Raw genomic sequence first — 23,146 nt, 5'->3', positions numbered from 1 at the left:
CCCTTTGAAGGCCTTTTGTAGCCTTCCTTACTAGCAGCTGTGTGACGACTGGTCATCTCGGCTGCTTTGTCTCCTCCAGGTGGTTTCTCCCTGATGACTCAGGGTGCAGATATTCCAAGACTGGGAATTTTATGTGATTAGAAGAAAAACAACCTTCCCTCAAGAAACTGGTTTGTGCCACATGGGTCAGAGAAGCCATGTGACCTTTTCAACCCCTAACTGAGCTTATCTGTCTTCTCCACATAGATGTTTGCTGGTTCCCTCTGGGAGAGACAGCACAGATGCTCTTCCATTTCAGGAATAGCAAAGCTGAGTGATGTGTCCAACTTGTTCATGTACTCAACTAACATTTATTAAACCTCTACTATGTGCCAGGCCCTATGCTATAGAAGGCTGGAAAGTATCTTGTTTAAGGTGTGGTTCCCTCCAACTTTCTTCAAACTGGAGAATGGACCATTGAATGAAGGCAGGGTTGGATCATTGTTTAAATGTAGATAGGCCATATGTTTTTAACTTTCTAATTCTTTGTGTGTAAGCTCTTCTGTGTACATCTTCTCTCCTTGAATCGTGGGTAAACTGATCTTGAATGTGAGCCACTGTATTGCCCCAATGTCATGGTGGTCCCTCTTTCTCCCTTTCTCTTGTTTATTACCTACCCCATAATCCTTCAGTTGCACTGAATATTTATTCAACAGCCACTACGTGGTTAGCCCTGTGCTGGGTGCTGAGGATCCAGAGAGGTGAATAACACAGGCATATTGTTCTTGGATTCATAAAGCTATGAGTCTGTTTTTGGATTGTCTAGGATTTTGCTTTAGCTTGTCTCTCTGTATGTTTCTTGTTTCAAAATATAATGGACTCTGAAAACCTACTTTTTGGTGTTCTCTGTGAGTCCCTGAAATCTTTGAGATGCCATTGGGATTTGTATTTCTTAAATAGTGGGCATATATAAATCTATTTATAATGGGTCATGAGTTCAAAAATCAGTGTTAACATTTAGAGGATTTTGTGGGTAGATCAGTAAGGATCCAGTGAAAATCTTTAGTAAAATAAGTTGATTCTGGTACATGTGTGATTTTTAACTCTTTTAACGAGCGCTTACAAGTCATGTGCTCCTGCAACTCTCATTTGAGAGATGAGGACACATGCTACAAAGGAGGAGAGGAAGGAACTGCCCTAGGCTCTTACTGCTTATTGAACTTTTATTTACTTATATGTCTATAGACCTTAGTGGCACCCCACTCCCAGCCGAGGCTTTACTGCAGGGACTAATGCCTGACACACTGGTAGATGTCAGTAAATGGATAGCCCAAGTAACCACACAGTTGTCCTTGCTTTATTTCAGGAATGCCTCTGGCTCAGGCAGTAGCCATTCTTCAGAAGCACTGTCGCATCATCAAAAATGTCCAGGTTCTCTACAGTGAACAGGTGAGTGGTAGTTGATTTGTTTACTGAAATAGCATCCCTAATCAGTGAGTCACCTCCATAGGTTGATGCTCTGACCGGGATTGTTGAGTCAATTGTATGTTTGAATGGGAGACTCTACTGTACTAGTCAGTTACCAAGCACTTTTTTTTCATTCTGAAATTTTTGATCTTGATAATCTAGTGCTGCCAGGTTTTGAAGAGCAGTAATAACTGAACTTGTTTTTTTTACTGTGTTTGATATACATACTGGCCCTTAGACAGGGACTTTTCAGTGGGAGGTCACCTCAGGTCCTGCCTGTTCTAGGATGGCTTGCTTTCCATTTTTTAATTTAAAATACTCTTTTCTGCTTTGTTAGTTGCTTTGGTTTGTGTTCAGGATTGTTACAGTGCAGTTTCTAGCTAACAGCATCCTGTACTTGAAGAGGTATACCTCACGCCTTTAGTGAGAATGATCTGATAGATTGCAAGATATTAACTCCCAATTAATGAACATATTTTACTCTTTGTTTTGTCCAATTCATGGTAGTCTCTATTAAATGTTGATTAATTGTGCCAGGAATTAACCCCTATAGTATAACGTTGCATGTACCTACAAAGACCTTTTCAGTTTACAGAAAGAGTATACCAGGAGTGCCAAAAAACATGTATACACATGACTTATAGTCATCTTTTGTTATCTGTATATATTGAGTATTACAATTTTAATACAGTTTTTTCCTTTCTTAAAATAGTATACATTTTTTTGGCATCCTCTGTATTTTAGGTTAGCACCAGAGAAGAACTTCCTGAACATCAGAATTTTAAAAATAATATTTGGTTTTTTAAGTACATAAAAGTAGAGACTATTTTCTATAGGCCTTTAGAAATAGGACTGTTCTTTTTAAAAATACAATCTTCCTTCCACTGAACTCTCTGAAACCTGTGGTTCTTCTGTGACAAAGACCATGCAACCTTTGTGGTGCCTGGTGTGTCACAAAGCTCAGGGAATAGTTTTGAGCCTACATAGGCTACAAGATGCCCTCTGAGGCTTTTCTGAGACCCTTTTAAGTACCAGTTTGATTATTTTAGTTCCATTTGTTCTAATTAGTTTCAGATCCTAAAACAAATGACATTATTTTTGACATGAAGAATGTTGTGGATTAGAAGTGGGTGAGATTTCTGTCAAGCTCCCCAGTTTGGCTTAGTATCAAATTGAGCCTGTTAACCTCTACCCAGAAATTATGTTCATATTGTACCCTTCTGCCAGCCTAGTGGGGCCCGATGCAAAGGATCCTTCTGAGACAGGGAAAGCTTAATCAAATTTCAAGCAAGTGCTTGGATGTTCTTGTGGTGCCTACCACAAAACAAAGGACTTGTAGGAGTGGGCAGGGGCTCCTCGAGCCATAGAGCCAAAGTGGCTTCTCATTTATAAAGTGAAGTATGATAGCTTTTTCTGTTGCACTCAGCTCATCGCTAACCTAATCTGACTTTCAGTATTCGATCAAGAGGGAATTTCTCATGACAAGTAGTAGTAGCCATCAAAACAGGGAGAATAGGCTTGTTCTTGAGCTTATAGTCATTGCACATTCAGTTCAATAAAATTTGGGCACCCCAACATTAGATATATTTGTAAGTAGGCTTTAAACATTCTTAACCAATTTTTAAAAATGAGTTTTATTTTTTATATCACTATCTTTGTTGTCTGTTGTTCCAGTCTTTGGGTACAAATAGCAGTTTTAGCATTAAACTAATTCTCCCCAATATCTTTTAAGCAACTGAAATCAGATGGAAAACATGGGATTTTGAGTCCAGACTTTGGTTCAGTTCCTTGCTCTTCCCGTTTGTCATGAGGTTTGTAGCAAGTTAATAAACCAGTCTGGTTCGCCTATGAAATGGATATAGTTTCCTTAGAATAGTCTTTTGATGAGGATCAAGAGAAGACGGTCTCTCAGAACTCCGATATGGTGCTTCTTACATGTGGTCCTCTTCTGCCCTCCTTCTTTCCTTTCCTATTTGTCTCCTTGCTTCCCATCAAGTACAGAGAATAATTTGGCCCTATTGAACGTTTCAGCAATATCTTCCGTGCAGCAAATCACACCCTGGAAATTAAATGTGCGTATCAAGTAGGTCCCATCTTTCTTAGAGGGAGAAGATGTTACTGACTAGAAGCAGATGGTTTTGCTGAACTGTGTCATGTGGAGGACTACATAGCACTGGCTTACTGGAAGGGCCTGCTTAAGTACCCTGGGTATTTTGGTTCTATAGATACAAAGTACTTATAAAACATTGACTGTGAAGATGATTTGCTTGCTTTTGAAAATTGCTTAGTTATGTCCTGAATTGTAACAATGCCAGAAAGAAAACGATCAGATCTTGGGAGAGTATAAGAAAATCCAGATCCTCTCAGCATCCTCCTTCCAAGCAAGGATCTTGAAAGATGCTAAAACGTTGCTTCATCTCACTTTCCCCGTGAAGTGGCCTCTCAGAAGTGGCACTGTGTGTTCTGGATGGAGAGTAACTGACCTAAGGTCAGGGTTCATTATTTCATTATCTTGCTTGAGACCTAATGGTTTTAGACATTCATACAGACCTACTGGAAAATTACAACATTGTCTCTTCTAGTTTTTGCCAGGCATGATGGTGCCACCTGTGCCTGCTACCTTGTGAAGATCATTGGGGTGGAGGGGAGCAGGCAGTGTGATCCCAGAAGGCACTTTGGAGAGAATGTTTCCAGTGAGACCCACACCAGCAGTGGCTCATCTCTATCTTGACAGCCACACCTCCATCATTTACTGCCTACCTTGAGAAGCTCTATAAAGAAACTTCTCTAAACCCTTTTGAGAGCTGTGTGCCAAATTCAAGACGGGGCATGGTTTTGGATGGTGGTGTTTTTCTTCTGGGTAGCGGGATTAGGGCTATGGAAAGTCTTCAGATGTTGAGTTCTTGAATTGATTGCATTGGACCAGAGGCAGGCAGTGGGGCAGACATGAAGAAAGAGTGCAGTGTGCTGAGTGCTGTGTTTGGTGCTTTCTGACCTCCTGTCTTCACAACTCTGGAGGGAAGGAATGATGGTATTCCCATGAAGAAACTAGAGCTCAGAGAAGTTTGAGAGTCACTTAAGGTCACCAGTTCACCAAGACTCAAGGCCAGCTCTGTCCACTACTCTGTGGTGCTACTCCCCTCCCCCCAGGACTCAGAAGGGGCAAATGTAGAAATACGACTCCTTAGATCTTAGACTTGTGTCTTTTAGAAAGAAGCACATGTGATATGAGATGGTGGAGGGAGGGAAGGAAAGACTAAGAGTGTCATCTCATACTTAATCAGATCACAAAATACTTCTTTGTCCTGGAATAGGGACTGAAACAGTCAAAGAATAAAATGTGGTCTCTGTGGATGATACAAACAGCCTGGGAGTGAAGGGACATAGGCTCAGCTGACATATATTGAGCATTACCTGCTGAGTTTGGATCCTGATGAGGCCTTTTCACATGGCCTTTCACATTTCCTCATCAGCTCCCTGTAGGTTTGACAGCAGTAAACCCATGCTACAAATGTGGACCCTAGACTCTCAAAAGTAAGTGGCCTATATCCTCACATAATTTTGGCCCTTTCCCCCAGGTACTATTAGTCAAAGCCTGGAAGAAAGAAGCTCTTTTCAGCAATATTATGAAGCCATAGCTGTAGGCTGGAAATAGAGGACACTGTGCTGTGTTTTCACGCAACAGTTTGTTTCTGGTTTCCAAATCTTGTTAGTCGGGGGAGGGAGTGGCTGTCTGCACTTAGATATTCTCTGTGTATTGCATTTATATTGTAAAGCTTTCAGTAGGTGCTGGTGAGTAAAGTAATTGTTCCGAGCATGTTTTATTTTTGTTTCGTAGTCTCCTCTAAGCCATGACCTCATCCTTAACCTGACTCAGGACGGGATCAAACTACTGTTTGATGCTTTCAATCAGAGACTTAAGGTAACTATAAATGACAACTGAAGTTTCATGTTAGGCTGACATATGCTGTTGTAAGATGTTTCTGAAGTTCCTAAGTGGGAATAGATTTTTGTGGTTCAGAGACCACCTCGATGTAGGGGACTGAAGCTATATGCCTGTTTCCCTAAAAGAGGGAAGCTGGGGGTGGGGTGAAGTGGTTGGGAAGATTCTGAGGACTCCAGTCCCAGCTCTAGAGATGAAGGGGAAAGTATGTTGAGAATTTAGGGAACATGCTGTGGAGACGGGGCTTTCATATTAAATAGAAAAACAAGAAGGGAGCTAAGTATTTGGCATAGATTATCCTGAGCCTTTAAAAAGGTACCAAAAATGGAGCCCAACTACGGGATAGAACCAAAAGACTTTAGTCAGCTTTATGTACCTTGTTTTTTACTTCATTCTTGGGTCAAACAATATGACTTAAAAGATGAAAAATGGAACTGTTCTTCCTAAAATGCGGGGGCTTGGGGCTTAATACCACCAGCAGTGAGTTGATTCTTTAACTCCTTTGAGGAGCTGTAAACCAACAACTTGCTGGCATGAATGGGTTGTCTTCATTGGCATTCAAGTGCAATTTACTAATACCTATTTCAGTCCAGGATGTTTTTAATACACTATTTACAAATGCCTGGGCATCACAGGTGAGTCATGTGACATCAGACGCATGCCTGAGAGTCACATGTTGAATGCAGCTCTGAGCAGTGGCGTGCCAAAGCTGTTGTCCTGGGTCGGTTATGCAGCTGCCTTTCCAAAAGACTTCCTAGTTCTCGACATCTCATTCAAGTTGAGCTGCTGAGGAGGCAAGACAGAACATGGAAAAGAATCTATACATGCAGTGAGAATTCCTCACTTGTGGTGGTTTTTCAGAAAGCAGAGTTTGATGTGAACATTCTTAGCCCATCTTCTTGCCTCTCCCTGTGGACTCAGTCACCCTGTCCTCACTGACGCGCAGTCCCACAGGAAGAGGTCGAGGGTGGCCGGCACTGTGACTTCATTACAAACTGGGGGGATTTACCTGGAAGCACCTTTGCAAAGAGTCATTTGCCTTGGACTTGGTAGATCCACTTTAGGAAACATCACTGAGAGGTTATGGAGAGGGTAATGTTGCCAGGTGTGTATAGCAGCACTTTTCATAGTAATGAAAAGCTGGAAATAACCTACACTGACAACAAAAGGAGATGGCTAGGCCGCCCATCGTCGAATCACAGCATGGTGAAGACAGAATCATGTATTTAGTGAGCACTTGGTATGTGTTAGATGCGAGGCTGGGGGCTTCCCGTGCATTTCCTAATTTAGTCCTCACAAGCCTGTGAGAGGTACGTTTTACAGTGAGACAGTGGAGGGACAGAGGATAAGTGATCTGCCTGACGCCAAGCTTTTAACCCTATATTGCCAGTGAGTGTTTACTATCCACTGAGAGTTGAAATGGCTTAGGCTCTATTGACGGGTATGAGAAGTAAATGTGATAAAAGCTGAAAAAGACAGTGTGAGCACACTGTGTAAAAATGTGAGGAATGGGAAGTACATGAGAATGGGAAAGGAGGTTAAGTGGAACCTTGTCTTCTGTCTTCTGTGTAGTCCCTATAAAAAAGGAGGGGCTGGGGCCCTGCCCGAGCCATTGGAAGCTGAAGAAGCAGACTCTCAGGTACCTTTGTTTGGTACCAGGTCAGATCTAACCCGTCTGCCTGCCCCTCCATCCAAGGGCGTCAGAATCTACCTGGACCTGATGCTGTTTCCTGCAGTTTCCCCAGCCCTCACTCCCTGCCTGGGAGCAAGCTCTGTGGAGTGAGGCTTCACAAGTCACAACCTTTACAGCCACCTGACTTTTCCTTTTTTGTCTTGGCTGCTGCCATATCTCTTCCTCTCTGGTAAAATCAAGGCCTTTTTCAGCCCAGAAGGTAGAAAATCATGGGCTTTAGACTTCCCCAGCTGTTTGTCGCTGTGGCCCAGTAGGCTCCACAGACCAAAATCTGCTTGTTGATTCTCCTGGTGACATGAAGGATTCCAAGGTGGTCAGCACTGTCAGTCCCTTACCACAAGTGTCACCCTATAATTAACTCTGTTCCACTATTCTCGCATTGGGCAGGCAGGATTGAAGCATCTGTAAGTGTTGGTCTGAGCTATGGTAGATGGGTGACAGTGGCATAGGATGGATATCCTGGAGGCCCACCCCCACAGGGTGGATAGTGGGAAGCCCTTGAGGGGCCATTGGCCGGCCGTGGGAGTAGTAATCAGGAAGGCAAAGTGCCTGGCCCTGCTATACAAGCAGGGCTTCTGGCTGACGGTTAAGGCCCTCTTCCAACGTGGGGCCTTGGCCTCAGTGAAACGGAATACCAATTTGGTATGACACTGCCATGCCCAGGCTTTCTGAAAGGACACTACGTGTCATGAATCACAGCAATTTCCCTACCCTTCCTTACATGACCTCTCTTGGCATCTATTTTCATACTTTCAAGCTTCATGTTGCCCTTAGTGAGCTTCATACCAGGCGGACTCGCCTGATGTATTGAGTCCCTCCCCTTTGCAAACTAATGAGCCAGACTACAAAGGGCTTATTTTAGTGGGACCTGTGAACAGCATACACAAGTAGTATAGGAAGGGGTTGATTGACGTGCTATGATGGCCAAGCAGGGAGCAATTCTTAGCAGCAGGTAGGATCAGAATGGCTGCACTATAATTAAGAGATGTCTGTACAACTTGTGGTTCAGTGTTATGATCGCTAAACAAAGTTAGAAACAAACTCTGGCCAAGGATATACTGCCTATTACATCTGTTTCTATGGCAATGCCAGATGCTTCTATTCCTAACGCCCCACAGCCCCGACCAGGATCAGGCCCAGATTGTGAGGGCAAACAGACGTTGACCCAGCTCTGCTTGTGCCTCTACAATGAGGGCCAGACCTCCCAGCTGGAGAATGGTAGATGGTGCTCCAGGCCCCAGAAAACCATCCTGCTGGCTGCCAGGGCCTCAACACCACTGGCATAGAGGGCTTCGTAGTGCTTATTACTTGAGCACTAGTGGCTGAGTGTTCAATACCTTTTCATTTGTCTCTGCCCTTAGTGCTTGGCATCACATTCAAGACTGAACCCATTGTGATGCCAAGGGGCCAAAACTTCACAAGGGTCCTAAGGTTTTCCAGGTTTAACCAGATGCCTTTCATTAGAGATACATCTGAATATTTTCACAGTTGTCCTAAGTTAATGTATTATGACTTGTTTTCTAGCACGATAGACCACCCCCTCCATCTTTTTGTTTTATAAACCACAGTATTTTGAAGCTATATTTGAAAGTGACTTGATTTGGGGTTTTATAATTCAGCCAAGTATGGAATAGAAGGAAGGAGGATCCGTGTCCAAGGGTACAACCTTAACAAGCTGCATGAATTTGTTTCTGTGGGGGGTTTCACTGTCCTGTAGGGGTGGTATGTGCAGTCTTCTCTGTGACCCAGCAGTAGATTAGATATAAGAACCTTGACCAGAGTATCCACAGACATCTGTTGAACAATCCACTGGAAGATGGGGAAGGAGAGGTTATGCTGTGTGTGTGTACGGGATTTTGCTCCAAATTTAAAAATGAGAACTAAAGGTAATGTGCAATATTTCAGGAGAATTTCAGCTAGTGATAGATTTTTTTTCTTTACTATTTTATAAATGTCTTCTTAATATTCAACTACAGAGCATTAACAACTCTTAAACTTTTTTTTTTTTTAGGTGATTGAAGTATATGACTTGACTAAAGTAAAGTTAAAATATTGGTGAGTTTTCTCCCCTGCTAGCATATGTCACAGGCTTGGTACAAGTGGGCTTTATCTACTACCCTCATTATATTAGTAAAGAAATCTCATCTTCAGTAGTTCCAGGATTATAGTAGTGCCATAATTCCCTCAGGTAGCCTCTAAGCTTACTCAGTTTCCAGGGGAAGAGAAGGAAACCTTATTAAGAACATGCTGTGTGTAAAACACTTCATATATGTCAGCTTATTTAATCCTCACAACAAAGCAGGACCTCAGCTCAGAGGTGATGTGACTGTTTCCTGGGTCATAGCTGCCTTCCTCTGCAAAGCCTCTTTTGGCTCCTCTGTATGCTTTTATGAGCAATAGAAGTGGGACAAACCAGACAGGTCTGACTCCAAAGCCTACGCTAAAGAAAATGCCAAAGGGACCAATATTTCGGGCCAAAATCTGCTTTTTTGAATGCAAATGGGAATGGCCTGTTTGATGCACAAATATTTGAGCTCTCTTTATGGCAAGGTGCTGTTCTAGCATCTAGAATGCTCTGTTCAGTAAGCTTCCTTAACAGGCTTCCCTTTGAGAGAGCGTTTCTGGGGCTGGCTCAAGCAGCATTTGCTGATAAAGGAGTGGATAAAACATGTGTACTAGCCCTGGCCTCTGCAGACTCTAGTTGTCTTTTAGTCTTGGGGCCTTCATACCTTGATGTCTGGCTTCTCTTTACCCTCTTAAGAGTCAGTGGTGGTTAAGAGTGTAAGGTCTAGAGTCAGGTTGCCCTGGGTTTGAGTTATGGCTTCATCATTTTATTACCTCTGTGACCTTGGGCAAGTCACTTAACCTCTTGAGCTTGTTTTCTCATTAGAGAAATGAAACCAATAATGTGGCTCCTGTGTTAAGAAAATTGCATGAGATAATGCTAGTGAAGCATGTAGCACAGTGCCTAGTTAAGAAGAGATGTTCCATAAATGATACTAATTAAAAAAAATTATTCTTAACCTTTAAGCATTCTACTTAAAGTCATAAATGCCTTAGCTTCATGCTCATCATCTGAAATCATATGCCCCCCCTGGACTCCCAAGCCCAAACCCCAGATGTGTTTCCTTTGCATGGGATCCATCCCTCCGCCACCCATCTACCCATTCACCCAATTCCTCTGCCTGTTAGGAAAACAGGCGGGCTTGCTTGGCTACATTCTTCTCTTAAGATGTTCATCCCTTTTAAGAAAGTTCCTTTTTCAAGCCAAACTACTAGTAGGCATCCTGGGAAAACACATTGCGACTTTCTACTCTTGTGGCTACTCTTTATCCAGGTCTGAATGCCATGGGGCTAAAACTGGATTTATTTCCTTCTGAACTGTGCCTCGTGGCCACAGAGGTCTTGGGAGGCCCTAGAGTATCAGTGCTGTACACCAGCCTCAGAAGAATTGACTTGTTCTGATCTCAATTGTCTCTTATTAAAAGTTCTTTAATTAAACTTTTCTTTGATATAATTGTAGACTCCCTGCCTATGTTTTAAGAATAGCTCTTCTAGTCACCATCTCCAATGATCTGTGAGCCTATTCTGCAAAGCCTGGTATTGAAAAATATCTTTGTTTTTCAGTGGAGTACATTTTAACTCTCAGGCCATAGCTCCCACCATTGAGCAGATTGACCAGTCTTTTGGTGCAACCCATCCTGGAGGTAAGCCAAGTGCATCTGATTCCTCTGGTCATCTGTGGCAGCCCATAATGATCAACCTGGCAAGTGGTACCATCCCAGCCACAACCCCCTGAAGCCAGGTTCCTATAGGATATGGGGGTTGGTACTTGGGTGTGAGGGAAAGCTGCTCTCCCCACTAGTAGGTCAGTTCAGAAATGAGACATAAGGAAGGTATTGTCAGTCATTCCTCCCTGCCAGGCTGGTTTGTGTTTGCAACTTCTGATGCCACTCAACCATGTCATTTTCTTCTCCCCGCTCCCACAGTATACAACTCCGCGGAGCAGCTCTTCCACCTCAACTTCAGAGGACTGTCTTTCTCTTTTCAGTTAGACTCATGGACAGAGGCTCCCAAGTACGAGGTTAGCCCTTCCCTTCCCCTAGTATGTGCTGCCCAGTGCCCAGGTGATATGGGTCAGCAGACAGTGCCATTAAGGGAGGCTGGATAGGTACCTTTTCGTTGGTGTCCTCGTCTCTGAGGTCCCCAGGGGCTAAGGGGGGTAGAGTGGGTAGGGTTGACAGGAAGAACAAAGCCCAAGCTGGCATTCCCAGAAAGAGGGCACCTACCACTGCAGAGGTCAAGCTCACTTGTCAGAGATAAATGCCTTGCTTTAAAATACCTAATCAATGTGTTTTTTTCAATGGCCTAGAATTGGAGAGTTCATCCTAGATTTTTAGTTACTGTTGCTTTTAGCAAAATGTTTCATTCGCCCTTTAGGGTAATGAAATAGCTTTTCGTAAGGCTTACATTTTATTAAAGGAGGCATTACTGCAGTTTTTCTCTGATGAAAGAAAGAAAAACTAAGCCAAATTAAAGATGAACCTGTATGGTTGGGGTGAATTTATTGACTCAGAGCCAGATTTGACTGTGTGCTTTGACCTGGCCAGTTCTTGAAGACCATGAGTGCTGGGAAATGCCAAAGCTTGAGTCACATGGCTTGCTGTGTGCCCTTAATAAAACTTTTGTCCTGTGTTTGTAGCCCAATTTTGCCCATGGTCTAGCTTCTCTCCAGATACCCCACGGAGCAACTGTGAAACGAATGTACATCTACAGTGGAAATAGCCTACAGGATACCAAGTACGTGTTAGGGAGCACGAGCTTCATGCTAAGGCCACGGGCTTCCTGGGAGGGAAGGCAAAGCCTGTGTTTATTCTGTGCCTGCCCCCAGGGCTCCTGTGATGCCCCTGAACTGTTTCCTGGGCAATGTGTATGCTGAGAGTGTAGATGTTCTTCGAGATGGAACTGGACCCTCAGGTTTACGACTTCGCCTACTTGCCGCAGGTCAGTTACTGGCTTTGGGGTGGTCGATTCCCTCTTATGTCCATATTGAGGCCGTCTAAAATCCCACTGCTTAGAGGTAGTTGGTGGAAGACAAATGATACAGATATTTATGATGAAAGCTTTCATTTAAATTTGTGAAGGGACAAGACATAGTCTTATCAGCATGTCTTAATATATAACAGCACTACTTCCCTCAGCGTGTGCATACGCCTTCTGTCTGCTTATGTAGCTTTGCAGTGGTTCCCAAGCTGTTTCCTGGAGATGTACCTTGTGGGCTGCAGGGTTGTGTGTTCTCCACCCTTTATGTCCAGTTCTCAGAGCAGGCTGACAGGGACTTGTTTTATTGTGGTTTGGCCACACCTTGCTGAGAGCTTTGCTAACCTTAAAAAACAGAGTTGCTGCCTTCAGTAACTAGTCTCTCCAGGATGCAGGCTTTGTTTTGTGATTTCTTGTACCTGGCCAATCTCAGCTACTTGGGACCTTGGATCCTGCTTAGTAGACAGGGATATCCAGTGTGGAGTTTGCCTTCATAGACGGCCTGCGAGCCGACACAGAGGTATGTATGCCTTCACAGAACTCATAGTCTAGCTGGACTTTGTTCATAAGTTGGGGTCTTGCTTCAGTCTCTGGATATTGGTTCTTAACTGTTAAGAATCTGGTATACAAACTGAATTTACTGCCCTGAACAATTACACAGTTCACAACCTCCAGGTTAGAAATTTCTTAAAATGTGATTGTTCAGCCAAGGCAGAACACCAGCCACTTAAAGAAGTGTTGCACTTGAGCTATAGTTTTTGAGAGAATTGAGATGTAACAGAGAGGTCAAGTGATTTAGGGTCTGTCTTCTCCAACGGATTGCTGCTTGAAACAACAGAAAAATCAAGGGTGGCGCAGTTACCCCAGATGACAGCAGGAGGAACCTGTTTGGGGGTGGGGTGTCTCAGCCAATTCTGACTGCCACCCTATACAGCACACTCCTAACAGTCACATCTCACAGCTTACAGGGTCAGTGGGAAAAACACTTCGTTAAATCAGGGCCTCACTGAGTTATTGTTGAAACCCCAGTACTCATCGAGAGTTTCCTTTGGTAAGCTGAAGCGTAGCTTGTCTCAGCCAACTCATTTCTCCCATCTGTTTTCTTATGGCTACAGTCGTGTTCTTAACACAGAAAGTCAGTTCAACTATCTTGGTCCCTGCAATAATTTATAGGAAGACTCATTCCAGGGAATGAGAAACTATAAAATAGTCTCCTGAAAATAAAGGTAATTTTACCTGGGTAGGCTTCAAGCAAAGTGAGACAAAAGAGAAAGCTCGCTGGCCTGTGGAGGCTGCCTTCCCTGTAGCCCCATCTGGACATTCATAAGTCTCTGGCACCTGGAGACTGGGCACGCAGTCCAGCTTGACAGGACTTTTGGTGGGTTCCAGACTTGCCTAAGATGCAAAATTTATGGACAGAGGTTAATGTGGTCTGTGCTTTGCCCAGGACCTAGTTGATTTAAACAGTCTTTATTTGCCATTCCATGTGTATGTGCGGTGAATAAAGACTCTTGGGTTAGTTGGAGTATTTGGCATCTAGTTATTTCAGATTTTGGATCCCTGAAGTCTTCTGTGTGTAACAAATGGATTGTTATCCATGAAAGAGTCTTGTCAACTCTAAAGCCCTGTGCAGAGTAAGGTGAGGTTGGTGGTTATCATGGGACCAGGAATCTCAGTGGCTTGGTGGGGAGCTAAACATTTTGTCTTCCCATCCACAGAATGGAGGAAATTTTACTATTGGTGTGTCTATTGCTATTACACAACCACTGCTGTGTGTGTGTGTGTGTGTGTGTGTGTGTGTGTGTGACTGGAACCATTTGTAAAATGTGCTAGACAAACTCGGGGTTTAAAGGTTCTTCCCAAAGAAGAAACTTGTGACAAATCAGGTTTTTTCATTCTCCCACTTCCCTGATTTGTCTCTTGAGTGTTAGTGTGTCTGTCAGGTGTTTGTAAAATTAGGTAGTGAGTTAATAGGTGCTTCACTCTTGGCTCTTAATAGAGTGACTTTTAGCTCCAATCTCTTGTTGGGTTACCATTGAGAAGTATTTCTTGAAGTACCTTGTATCTTGTCAGGAAATAACACCCCATTATATACTTGCATAGTACCTGTGCTGCTATTTATTGTACTTCAGCTGTGTGTGATGATCTAATTGTGATCTTCACGCCATAAACTCCCGTGTGTGCAGAGACTGCACCTATTTTGCTCACCATTGTTTCCTCAGCATCTAGCAAAGCGTCCTAGCCCGTGGTGGTCAATAAGTAAATATTTGCTGAGTGAGTGAATGATGTTCCCTGGTTCCGTGTCATTTTTGTGGGATGGAGTGAGTCAATGGTAGATTTGGAGTAGTGATCTCTGGTAGCGTCTCAAGGCCTGGTAACCTGGTATTTCCGCTTGCATGAAGTCTTGCCCCTCCGCCAGACCTGACAATGCAGTATGCAGCCAGTAGCCTCTCTGGGGCCCCCAGGGCCCGGGGCTTCAGGATCTCAGGCTCTGACCGGGAACCTGAGTACCTTTCCCTTGTTCTCTGCAGGTTGTGGGCCTGGCCTGTTAGCAGATGCCAAGATGCGGGTATTTGAACGTTCAGTGTATTTTGGTGATTCCTGCCAAGATGTTCTTAGCATGCTTGGCTCTCCACACAAAGTCTTCTATAAGTCAGAAGATAAGGTAAGGGAAATGTGTTTATAAAACAATTTAATTTTTTTTAAATCAACATGAACTTAATATTAAGTAAATAGAAACTGTTTGCTATTTCCCATAGAACCTGTTCTGTTAAAGCAGATGGAGCGGTAAATTGAAAGCTCTTTTCTGACCCCTGTTGGTCAGACTGTCCTGCCTTTCGTTGGAGACCGGGCCCAGTCTATAGTCAGTCACAGCTGGCTGGGTTGGTTAGCACCAGCAGCTGGGACTCCCATACTCTTGCTTACCGAACAGCTTAATGTTATATAAGAAACACTAGACTTCCTTTTAACCCGAGAACTGGATTAAGGGGTTGGATTTTAATTCATTGTTATTTTTTCCCTAATAGATGAAAATTCATTCTCCTTCCCCTCATAAGCAAGTTCCATCCAAGTGCAATGACTACTTTTTTAACTACTTCACTCTTGGAGTGGTAAGTTATGATTCCTTAGAGAAGCGTTTCATTTCTGTGCGTGTGGGCAGTGTACCTGGGCACATCTGTGTGTACACATGCAGCTATAGCTGCCTGGCAGCAGAGAACCTAGCCCCATCTGGCTTTGCCCAATGTTCTCTTACATTGGTACCCCAAAGTAGACCTTTCCTGCCACTAAGATTGCTGAGACACACGGGATTTTGTGGTATGTCTTGACTTCTTTTCTGACAGAAACATGCTCCACAGGTGGAGGCTTTGGGAATCATTCAGGTTAAGATGTTTTGGGAACTACCCTTTTATAGAGCATAGGACCTTCTTCTGGAGTCACAAAACAGGCAGACTAAAAAGGCCCAAAAACAGTGGGAGTGTGCTTATATATTTTTAGGGGATCCCCCCAGAGGCATGCTGCAGCCCTATGCTCTGGACCAAGGGTGTTGAATGGAGCTGATGGCCACCATCTTTGCTGGTGGATGGGTTGCTTGTGTGAGAAATGACTGTGTAAACACTACACCAGCAAGATATATCTCAGGGCCGGGCTGACCCAAACCTCTGAGCTGTCTGGAGCCTGAGGTCTTGAGGCAGCAAGGAAAGGGTAGATTCCAGAGAGGGAAAAAGGAGAGACGTGGGAAAGACCAAATAGGAGCCCAAGGGAGCCAGTGATGATGGGTGGCAGGGAAGATGGAGCAAATGCATTGGCCCTAATAGGACTTAGTGTGGAGGGTTAGAGTCGGGAACCTTAGGGTCACAGGCTTGAACAGCTGGCAGGGTGTGAAGCTGGGAAGGGTGTGTGGGATAGGAGGAAGTGTTCACTAGGCACCGTGAAATCCAGGTCTGAGTCCTGGTAAAAGGCTAGAACTTCAGTGCCAGGGGTTGCTAACTCCCATTGAGAGGGCCTAATGGAAACCAGATGGTCTAGCAGGTCACAGCATCAGAAGAGCCAGGTGCCTTGAGCCCCTCGGGGCAGATGTCCTCTGAATCTTCTTGGTAGCCTTTAAGCCAAAATCTGTGCTCAGATTTTTTTAATCAGTGCTTGTTAGGAAAGATCTCCCTGATCTGTTTGAGTTCCTAAGCAGTAAGAGCTGTAGCCCCTCTGCCTGCCAGAACTGCTGGTCCAAGGTTTGGAATGGGGAGGCCTATGGATAGTTGGGTACCTCCCTCCCTGAATATATCCAGTTAAGTAAGGCTTCTTGGCCTTAGCTGTAACCTTGACTGTTCCCTGGGAGGAAGCTCTTGCCTGTAGGCTCCCCATTGTGGAGTGGGTGTCTCCAAATTGGACATGCCCTTGGAAAGGTTCCTGCACTGCCTCGGTAACTGTCCCTACTTGAGAATCCTTGTTTTCTATCCCAGGACATCCTCTTCGACGCGAATACACACAAAGTGAAGAAGTTTGTCCTTCACACCAATTACCCTGGGCATTATAATTTTAATATGTGAGTATACCTGTATGTGCCCCTCTGAGAACTGAGCTTTGGGATGAAAATCCCTAGGAAAGAGCGTAGGGCTTTGCAGTTCGCTAATTTATCTGTATCTGAATTCTTGCTGTTTCATGGGAAGTGAACATTTCTTGAGTGTTTGTTCTGTTCCTGGTAGTGTGTACCCGTTTTAACAAATAGGGAAATAGATTCAGAAAGCTTAGTGTCTTATCCAAGGTGATAAGTCTTCAGACCGCACAGCCATGCCCTTTTCTGTTGAACTCCAGTGCCTAAATGTGCCCTCCCCCCCCACCCCACCCCCAGTGAATGCTGTGTCAGGCCCAATGCCAGGGCTTTGGTCAGGTGTGCTTGATTCTGTTTTTCCTGGATGTGAGGGTGGTTAGGCCTCCCAGGAGGTCTAGCCTTTACCCGTCTGCCTTCTCTCTTTAGTTATCACCGTTGTGAGTTCAAGATCCCACTAGCCATAAAGAAAGGTGAGTAGTGAATGTCTTCAAGGTTAAGGAAAGGGTTTGGGGTTAGTCATGATGAGAAGGAACAAGTGACCCAAGTAGAGAGGATGGGTTTGTGGAGTCTTTGCCCTCATCTCCTCTGGGCTGAGCTCTTTGTTCTGGGGGATGCTCTGTTCCTGGTCTGTAGTCTCCGGGAGGCCCTCGAGGTCATTTCCTGTGGCCCTGGGAGCACTGGTCTCTGGAGGGGAGAGTTTCCTACTTACAGGTGATCATCTGGGTGCTCCCTGCCCAGCCTGGTGACTGTTGTCCACTGCTGCCTGGTGTAGCTCACACCTGGCTGACCTCCTGTGAACCCCTCACTCTCTTCCATTCAGGAACTCTAAAAACAGCCTATCTATCCTCCTCCATACTCCAACCCCAATGCCAAGGGTGGCCAGGTCTGGATTCTGCCTAGGGCTGGGGTCACAGGTGGACTACCAACCACCTTGTGTTCTCTTTTCAGAAAACGCAGAAGGTCAGACAGAAACATGCACGACCTACAGCAAGGTGAGCTCCTATTTTCCCACCTGGTGCAGCCTGAAAATGAGGTGGGCATGTGCCTGCCAGCAGCCTGGGGCCCATGTCCTCTGGGCCAGCCATTGGTCACAGGCATGGTCAGGGCCCTGCTAACCCCTGCCGCCTCCGTCCCTCTTGCAGTGGGACAATATTCAGGAGCTCCTGGGTCACCCTGTGGAGAAGCCTGTTGTCCTGCACAGGTGAGTGTGGGAGGTTGCTGTCTCTGACCACCCCAGCCAGTTCCTCATGGCCCAGAAGGCCCAGGGAAGCCTAGCAATTGCTTAGAAAAGGACAGAAGTTTCTGGTATCGCCACAAACATACTTCCTGCCCCCAACCCTGCACATTAGCACTGGGCCTGCTGTTCCACATGTTTACCTGCACCAGAGGTTACCCACTGGGGATAGCTCCCCCTCCCCCACCTACCTCCAAGTATGGGGGCCCTTTAACCACTTGTTATTTAGAAAGGGAGGCAGTTTTCACTGGCTGTCCTGGGCTCTTTTTTTCCCATCAAAGCTGCTACCTGTTGTAGTCCACAGCCCAGTACCCAGTACCTATTGCCATGTTACCTGAGGCTCTCCTTCCCTCTGATTTCTCACCACCCAGTCCAATTGCACAATAACTTTCTGTGCCCTTTTGGGCTGTGTAGGATTCAGAGCTGAGTAAGACCTGTTGCTACCTCTAGGACCTCAAGGGCCTGTGTGGGACATAGAGACCACTTGCCAAGAGCCCCCATCCCAGAAGGGACTGGTTATTTTGCTTGGCCTTGGCCTCTGTCTGCCCCTCTAATTCTGGCTTCCCCGCCTTAGGTCCTCCTCCCCAAACAACACCAATCCATTTGGCTCCACATTCTGCTTTGGTCTTCAGCGGATGATCTTTGAGGTAAGGCCTGGGGGCGGGGTCCAGTGGTCATGGGAGGGACAAGCAAATGATTGAGAGAGATTGGGGCGGAACTAACGGCCCTGCTGAGCAGGTTAATCCCTCCCCAGCAACTCTGGGTGCTGAGAACCTGGCTTACCCAATTAACAGTGAGGGTTGAGAAAATCAGGGTCATGGAAACTAAAGCAGTGGTCTATGCAGTGGTCTACATCTAACAAGATGAGAGGTAATAGGGACCCCATCTTTGTATCTACAAACAGTACAGCAGGGATGGGAAACACAAGGCAAATGGGGCTCATCCCAGGGGTGTTGGGGACCTTTGAATGCGGTGGGTGAGTGGCTATCGAGGTCCCACACTGGCTTGGGAGAACAGTGGGCTGCTCCTGTTTTCCCTTCTGGATGCCATACCTTCAGCAGGCCCCTAAGTGTTCCAAAAGAACTGGGCAAAAGGGTATGCGAAGTTTAGGTATCGCATGAGGCACAGCAGACGCTGGGGCAGAGAGGACGCCTAGCATGAGTTAAGGGACGCTGAGGGTCCGCCCAGCCTGTGTGCAGGTGTACTGTCCACACACACCGCCAGCACCTGTGCACAGAACCTGCCTCGGGTCTCTTCTGCAGTCACAGCCCCAGTGCTGACCCCACTGGTGGTTTTGCGGGTCTGATTGCCTGCTCCGCCTGCAGCCTTTTTACTCCTCCCCTTTGACTTGTTGTCCTCTTCTCACACCAGGTCATGCAGAATAACCACATTGCCTCGGTGACCCTGTATGGCCCCCCCAGGCCTGGTGCCCATCTGAGAACAGCAGAGCTCCCTTAGGGACATCACCACCCATGCCCCTGTGCCCTGTGGAACTGTGCATCACATCTTCCTTGGCGGGCCTTCATGTGCCACCCTGTGGGTTTTATTGGACACCTTGCCAGTATTGAAGGGCTGCTGGGATATTCTGAGGTGGGGCTCAGGCTGGGTGCTCTGTCCTGGGGTGAGAGGCCCAGATATTCCTGTCTGTCCTCAGCCTGTTGGTGCCAACAGGGGACGCAGACTGTAAAGAGAAGCACAAACTCTGAGCCTTGATACCTGGACCCAGGATCTCTCGACTAACATGTAAAGAGGCAGGGTTCTGTCTCCCCTGTCCCACACACATTGGAAAACGTGGGGCTCTCTGTGGCTAAGGACACAGGCACCCAGGATGAGGACAGGGTCCTGCCTTTGACTCAGCATCGCCACATGACCCTTAAGGCAGCAGGTGGCATGTCCATAGTACTTGGTTGCGACTTTTGCACTACTACATCCACTTTAGTTACTTGATGAGCTGGCTGTGGCCAAAGTGGCCCACCTGCCCTTCCCTGTTCCTTTCTTGCACGCGCTCCCTGCCAGGCCCAGTAGGCACACCCAGCTGGTTGAAACACAGCTTTCTACCATCCAGGTTACATACCCAGGCCTGGTTTTCACCCCTCTTGGAGTCAGCCTTCAAGGTCACCTGTGTCTGCTCTGCCCCGAGCTGACTGGCAGGGCTGCATGTTTCCATCCGGTTTGCCTCTTTTATTTAATGCCAAAGTTTCAGCCAAAGACATCTTCCTCCACTTGTGTTTCAGCATTCTGTTCTGCACTGTGGGCTGGCTCCCCTGCCCCGACCCTGGGCAGTGTCCCCTGGTCTGGCCCATGTGTGGCTCAAGGCCTCTGGGGACTCAAGGAGGGCTGGGCTGCTCAGTCTCTTCATGGGTCTTGCTAAGGAAAGTAGCATATGTGCTTTAAAAATAACCTTTTGAAAAGAATTGAAAAGAGAAATGTATAATTTTATCCCATTTTTAATATTTTGGTCTAGCAACTTGTGATACATAGATGACAATTTTGTGAGTTTTTCAAATGTGTGTACAGATTTTTGTAAATATGACTCTTTTGTAATTAACTCATGTACAGCCTCATCCTGTATAGTTTAACAATGAATGTGCAGGGGGCCTGCCCCGGGCTTCTGTGTGGTTCCTGGGCCTACAGCCAGGCTTGTGTGGCACTCCCGTGACTTTGTGACTGACTGGTGTCTTCCCATTTGGACTGTGGCCTGGCCAGAGACCCCCGCATATCCCACTGTTGGGTAAGCCAGGACTGTTCTCATCCCCTGGAATGGGGGAACCTTCCTCATGCCCTACCCACACCCCTCCTCAAATAAAGACCTATCCTGTCAGCAACAGCTCACCATGTGCTGTTGCTGGGATGTTTGTACTAAAATAAGCTTAGGGGCATTGATTTATTTTTTTTTTTAAGAATGGGAAAATGTATAATGGAGTCATTTTAGGAGAAGAGGTTCCTTGGCTCCTCTGAAGGGGACAGCACAGCCTCCAGTAAGAGATTGGCATAGTTGTGTGGGTACAGGCCCTTGTACCAAGTGTAGTTGGAGGTGGGGAAGGACTTTAGGTAGGAGCAAGCATGGTCGTCCCTCTGTGCCTCCATCACTAGTGTTCCAGCCAAACCAGGGCCCAGGACAGGGTGGCTCCAAGAAAGACCTCAAAAGAAGATCTAAAGACCTCAGCAGTACTAAAATCCAATTTGGAGGGACAGGTGGGAAGCAAGATGCCTACTTTCAAATAGTTTTGACAGAATGCCTGCCAATTCCATGAATCCTGAAGCCAGGCCCCATCACCTGCGGAGTCCAACCATGAGAAAGACCTGCATGTATGTGTCTGCAACATCCTAGGGGTTCCAGACCAAGGTGTCTAGTCAGATTCCATGACCCCCACCATCACCTACTTGGTACTGGAGAATGGAACATATCCCACTGCTTGACAAAGGGTCTGGTGCTCCACCACCTCAGCCCTGGCTATCTCTAAGTGTTGTCATCAGATGGTTCCTGACCCGCTCCCAGTAGGGACAAAAGGAACCAGGCTCAATCTTCCCTGAAACCTTTTGGAAGCAGACACCTGGCAATCTGGAACTGGATCCTGAATTCGGCCAATTTCTGGGGAACAACCACATACACTGCAATAATCCACCTGGGAAACCTACCCTTCAAACTCCTATCCTGGGTCTGCATGAGGGGTGCTTGGGGCTGTGGTAGGTGGCTAGGGGCCCCACTGGAAGGCGCCCGCGGCTACAGGTCCTGAACGCGCACAGGGTGGCCCATGAGGCCCATTCAGCATGTGCCACATAAGCCAGATGTCAGCAGCCGAGAGCCCGTGCACTACAACCAGCTCACGGTAAAAGCAGGGGTCGAAGGTGCGCAGGTGTGGCGCGGCTGAAGGCTGGGGGATGCCAAAGGTGCGGAAAGCAGGGTGAGACTCAGGTGTGAGCCGCAGGCGCTGCAGACACATGCCCAGAAAGACATCGTCGATGGGGAAGAGCTCAACCTGCGCGCAGGCGCCAGACAGACGGCGCAGCGTGGCCCCTGAAAGCACGAAACCACCGCCGCCTGCGTAGGCCGGATAGGCCGGCAGGCCGTACACAGCCTCAGGGATATAGTACTTGCTGGCTCGCACGCGGATTGGCCGCGCCTGTATGATCACGTCACCCGCAAGCAGGTCGTGCGCCGGATCCCGAGGCGCCAAGAACTCCAGCAGGTTTCCCACGTGCACGAAGACGTCAGCGTCGCCCTTGAAAACGAAGCGCACGTCGGGACAGTAGGCCGAGGCCCAGGCCAGAAAGTGTATCTCCTTGAGCGTTAGGTTGAAGAAAGTGTCATCGAAGGCCCAGAGCAGGATGTCCGCGTACGCACGGCTCTCGGCATGCAGCAGGGAGCGCCAGTGAGTTTGCGTGCCTGCCCCGTCTGAGCCCGCGCCCCTGGGCACGCCTAGCAAGAAAACACGGCGCACGAGTGCCCCCTGAACGCGACCCTCAGCACCCCACGTCTGGCGCACAGCTTGGCGCCGCTCAAAGTCCGCCGCCACCGATTTGACGGCGATGAGTAGGTCGGGTCCCCTGCCGGGTGCTCCACCGCCTAGGCACTTGTGCGGCTGGTTAATGAGCAGGGGGAAGCGCCGCTGGTCCTTGGCGCGCAGGTAGCGGCCAAAGTCAAAGGGTCCAGTGGGCGTGGGCGGCTCCAGCGTGTCCTCTTCGTAGGCCTGCAGGTCTGCGCCCTTGTCTGGAGCGTGGAATAAACGGAACCCGGGTGTGGGCCCCGGCACTGTCCTCCCTGGCTCTCCCGGCGCGCTGGTCGTCCTGGCCGTGCCATCGCGCTGCGCATAGAGCAGGAGGCCGAGGGCGGCGCCCAGGAGCAACGTGAGCGAGGCGTCCCCGCGTAGACGCAGCCTCCGCCTCATGTCTGTGTGGCCGCAGCCCGCGCTACCTGCAAAGAGACTCAACAGCTCGCGATGTGGGAGCCAGCCGCGGATAGGGGCTTTCATCCCCGCCGTCCCGCACCCCCCAGGGGACGGTGCCACACACCCCCGGGAGTCTCCAACTACTGGCCGTTCATCCCCCTCCGGTGTCCTCTTATTCTAGGCCCTGACTACCCCACCCGCATCGGCAAAGGGCAAGAAGTCCCCCAAATAGCCAACTCCCACCCCCTCAGCTCAGGCCCAGGACCGTGCCCCAAGGCCGGGGCAGGGGAAACACTGAGCCTCCGCACCACCCCCGCCCGCCTTCCCCACGCTGAGACCGAATCCTTTGCACCCC

General features: G+C 47.2%; 2 protein-coding genes across 7 annotated transcripts in view; one reads left to right on the top strand and one right to left on the bottom strand.

Moving 5' to 3' along the window:
* PHAF1 (phagophore assembly factor 1) overlaps nt 1-20,503 on the top strand; it is a 25,383-nt gene extending 4,880 nt beyond the window's left edge. For all 3 annotated transcript variants that reach the window (XM_019755480.2, XM_019755490.2, XM_019755497.2), the window contains exons 3-17: nt 1,346-1,428; nt 5,285-5,368; nt 9,094-9,137; nt 10,710-10,789; nt 11,072-11,166; nt 11,785-11,882; nt 11,974-12,086; nt 14,654-14,787; nt 15,149-15,232; nt 16,580-16,662; nt 17,095-17,138; nt 17,617-17,660; nt 17,811-17,869; nt 18,477-18,549; nt 19,274-20,503. In XM_019755480.2, the coding sequence (XP_019611039.1) occupies nt 1,346-1,428; nt 5,285-5,368; nt 9,094-9,137; nt 10,710-10,789; nt 11,072-11,166; nt 11,785-11,882; nt 11,974-12,086; nt 14,654-14,787; nt 15,149-15,232; nt 16,580-16,662; nt 17,095-17,138; nt 17,617-17,660; nt 17,811-17,869; nt 18,477-18,549; nt 19,274-19,360 (1,205 nt within the window). In that variant the 3' untranslated portion in view covers nt 19,361-20,503. The remainder of the gene's footprint in view (nt 1-1,345; nt 1,429-5,284; nt 5,369-9,093; nt 9,138-10,709; nt 10,790-11,071; nt 11,167-11,784; nt 11,883-11,973; nt 12,087-14,653; nt 14,788-15,148; nt 15,233-16,579; nt 16,663-17,094; nt 17,139-17,616; nt 17,661-17,810; nt 17,870-18,476; nt 18,550-19,273) is intronic.
* Nucleotides 20,332-23,146, bottom strand: part of B3GNT9 (UDP-GlcNAc:betaGal beta-1,3-N-acetylglucosaminyltransferase 9) — a 5,125-nt gene continuing 2,310 nt past the window's right edge. For 3 of the 4 annotated variants that reach the window (XM_074314760.1, XM_019755459.2, XM_019755469.2), the window contains exon 2: nt 20,332-22,817. In XM_074314760.1, the coding sequence (XP_074170861.1) occupies nt 21,598-22,791 (1,194 nt within the window). In that variant the 5' untranslated portion in view covers nt 22,792-22,817 and the 3' untranslated portion in view covers nt 20,332-21,597. Of the gene's footprint in view, nt 23,044-23,146 lie in introns of those variants that run through there. The other variant, XM_019755455.2, reaches the window with a different exon arrangement.

The sequence above is a fragment of the Rhinolophus sinicus genome, linkage group LG11, assembly GCF_036562045.2.
Source record: "Rhinolophus sinicus isolate RSC01 linkage group LG11, ASM3656204v1, whole genome shotgun sequence".
Lineage (NCBI taxonomy): Eukaryota > Metazoa > Chordata > Mammalia > Chiroptera > Rhinolophidae > Rhinolophus > Rhinolophus sinicus.
The sequence above is the reverse complement of the archived record's forward strand: the minus strand, read 5'-3'. Positions and strand labels throughout refer to the sequence as shown.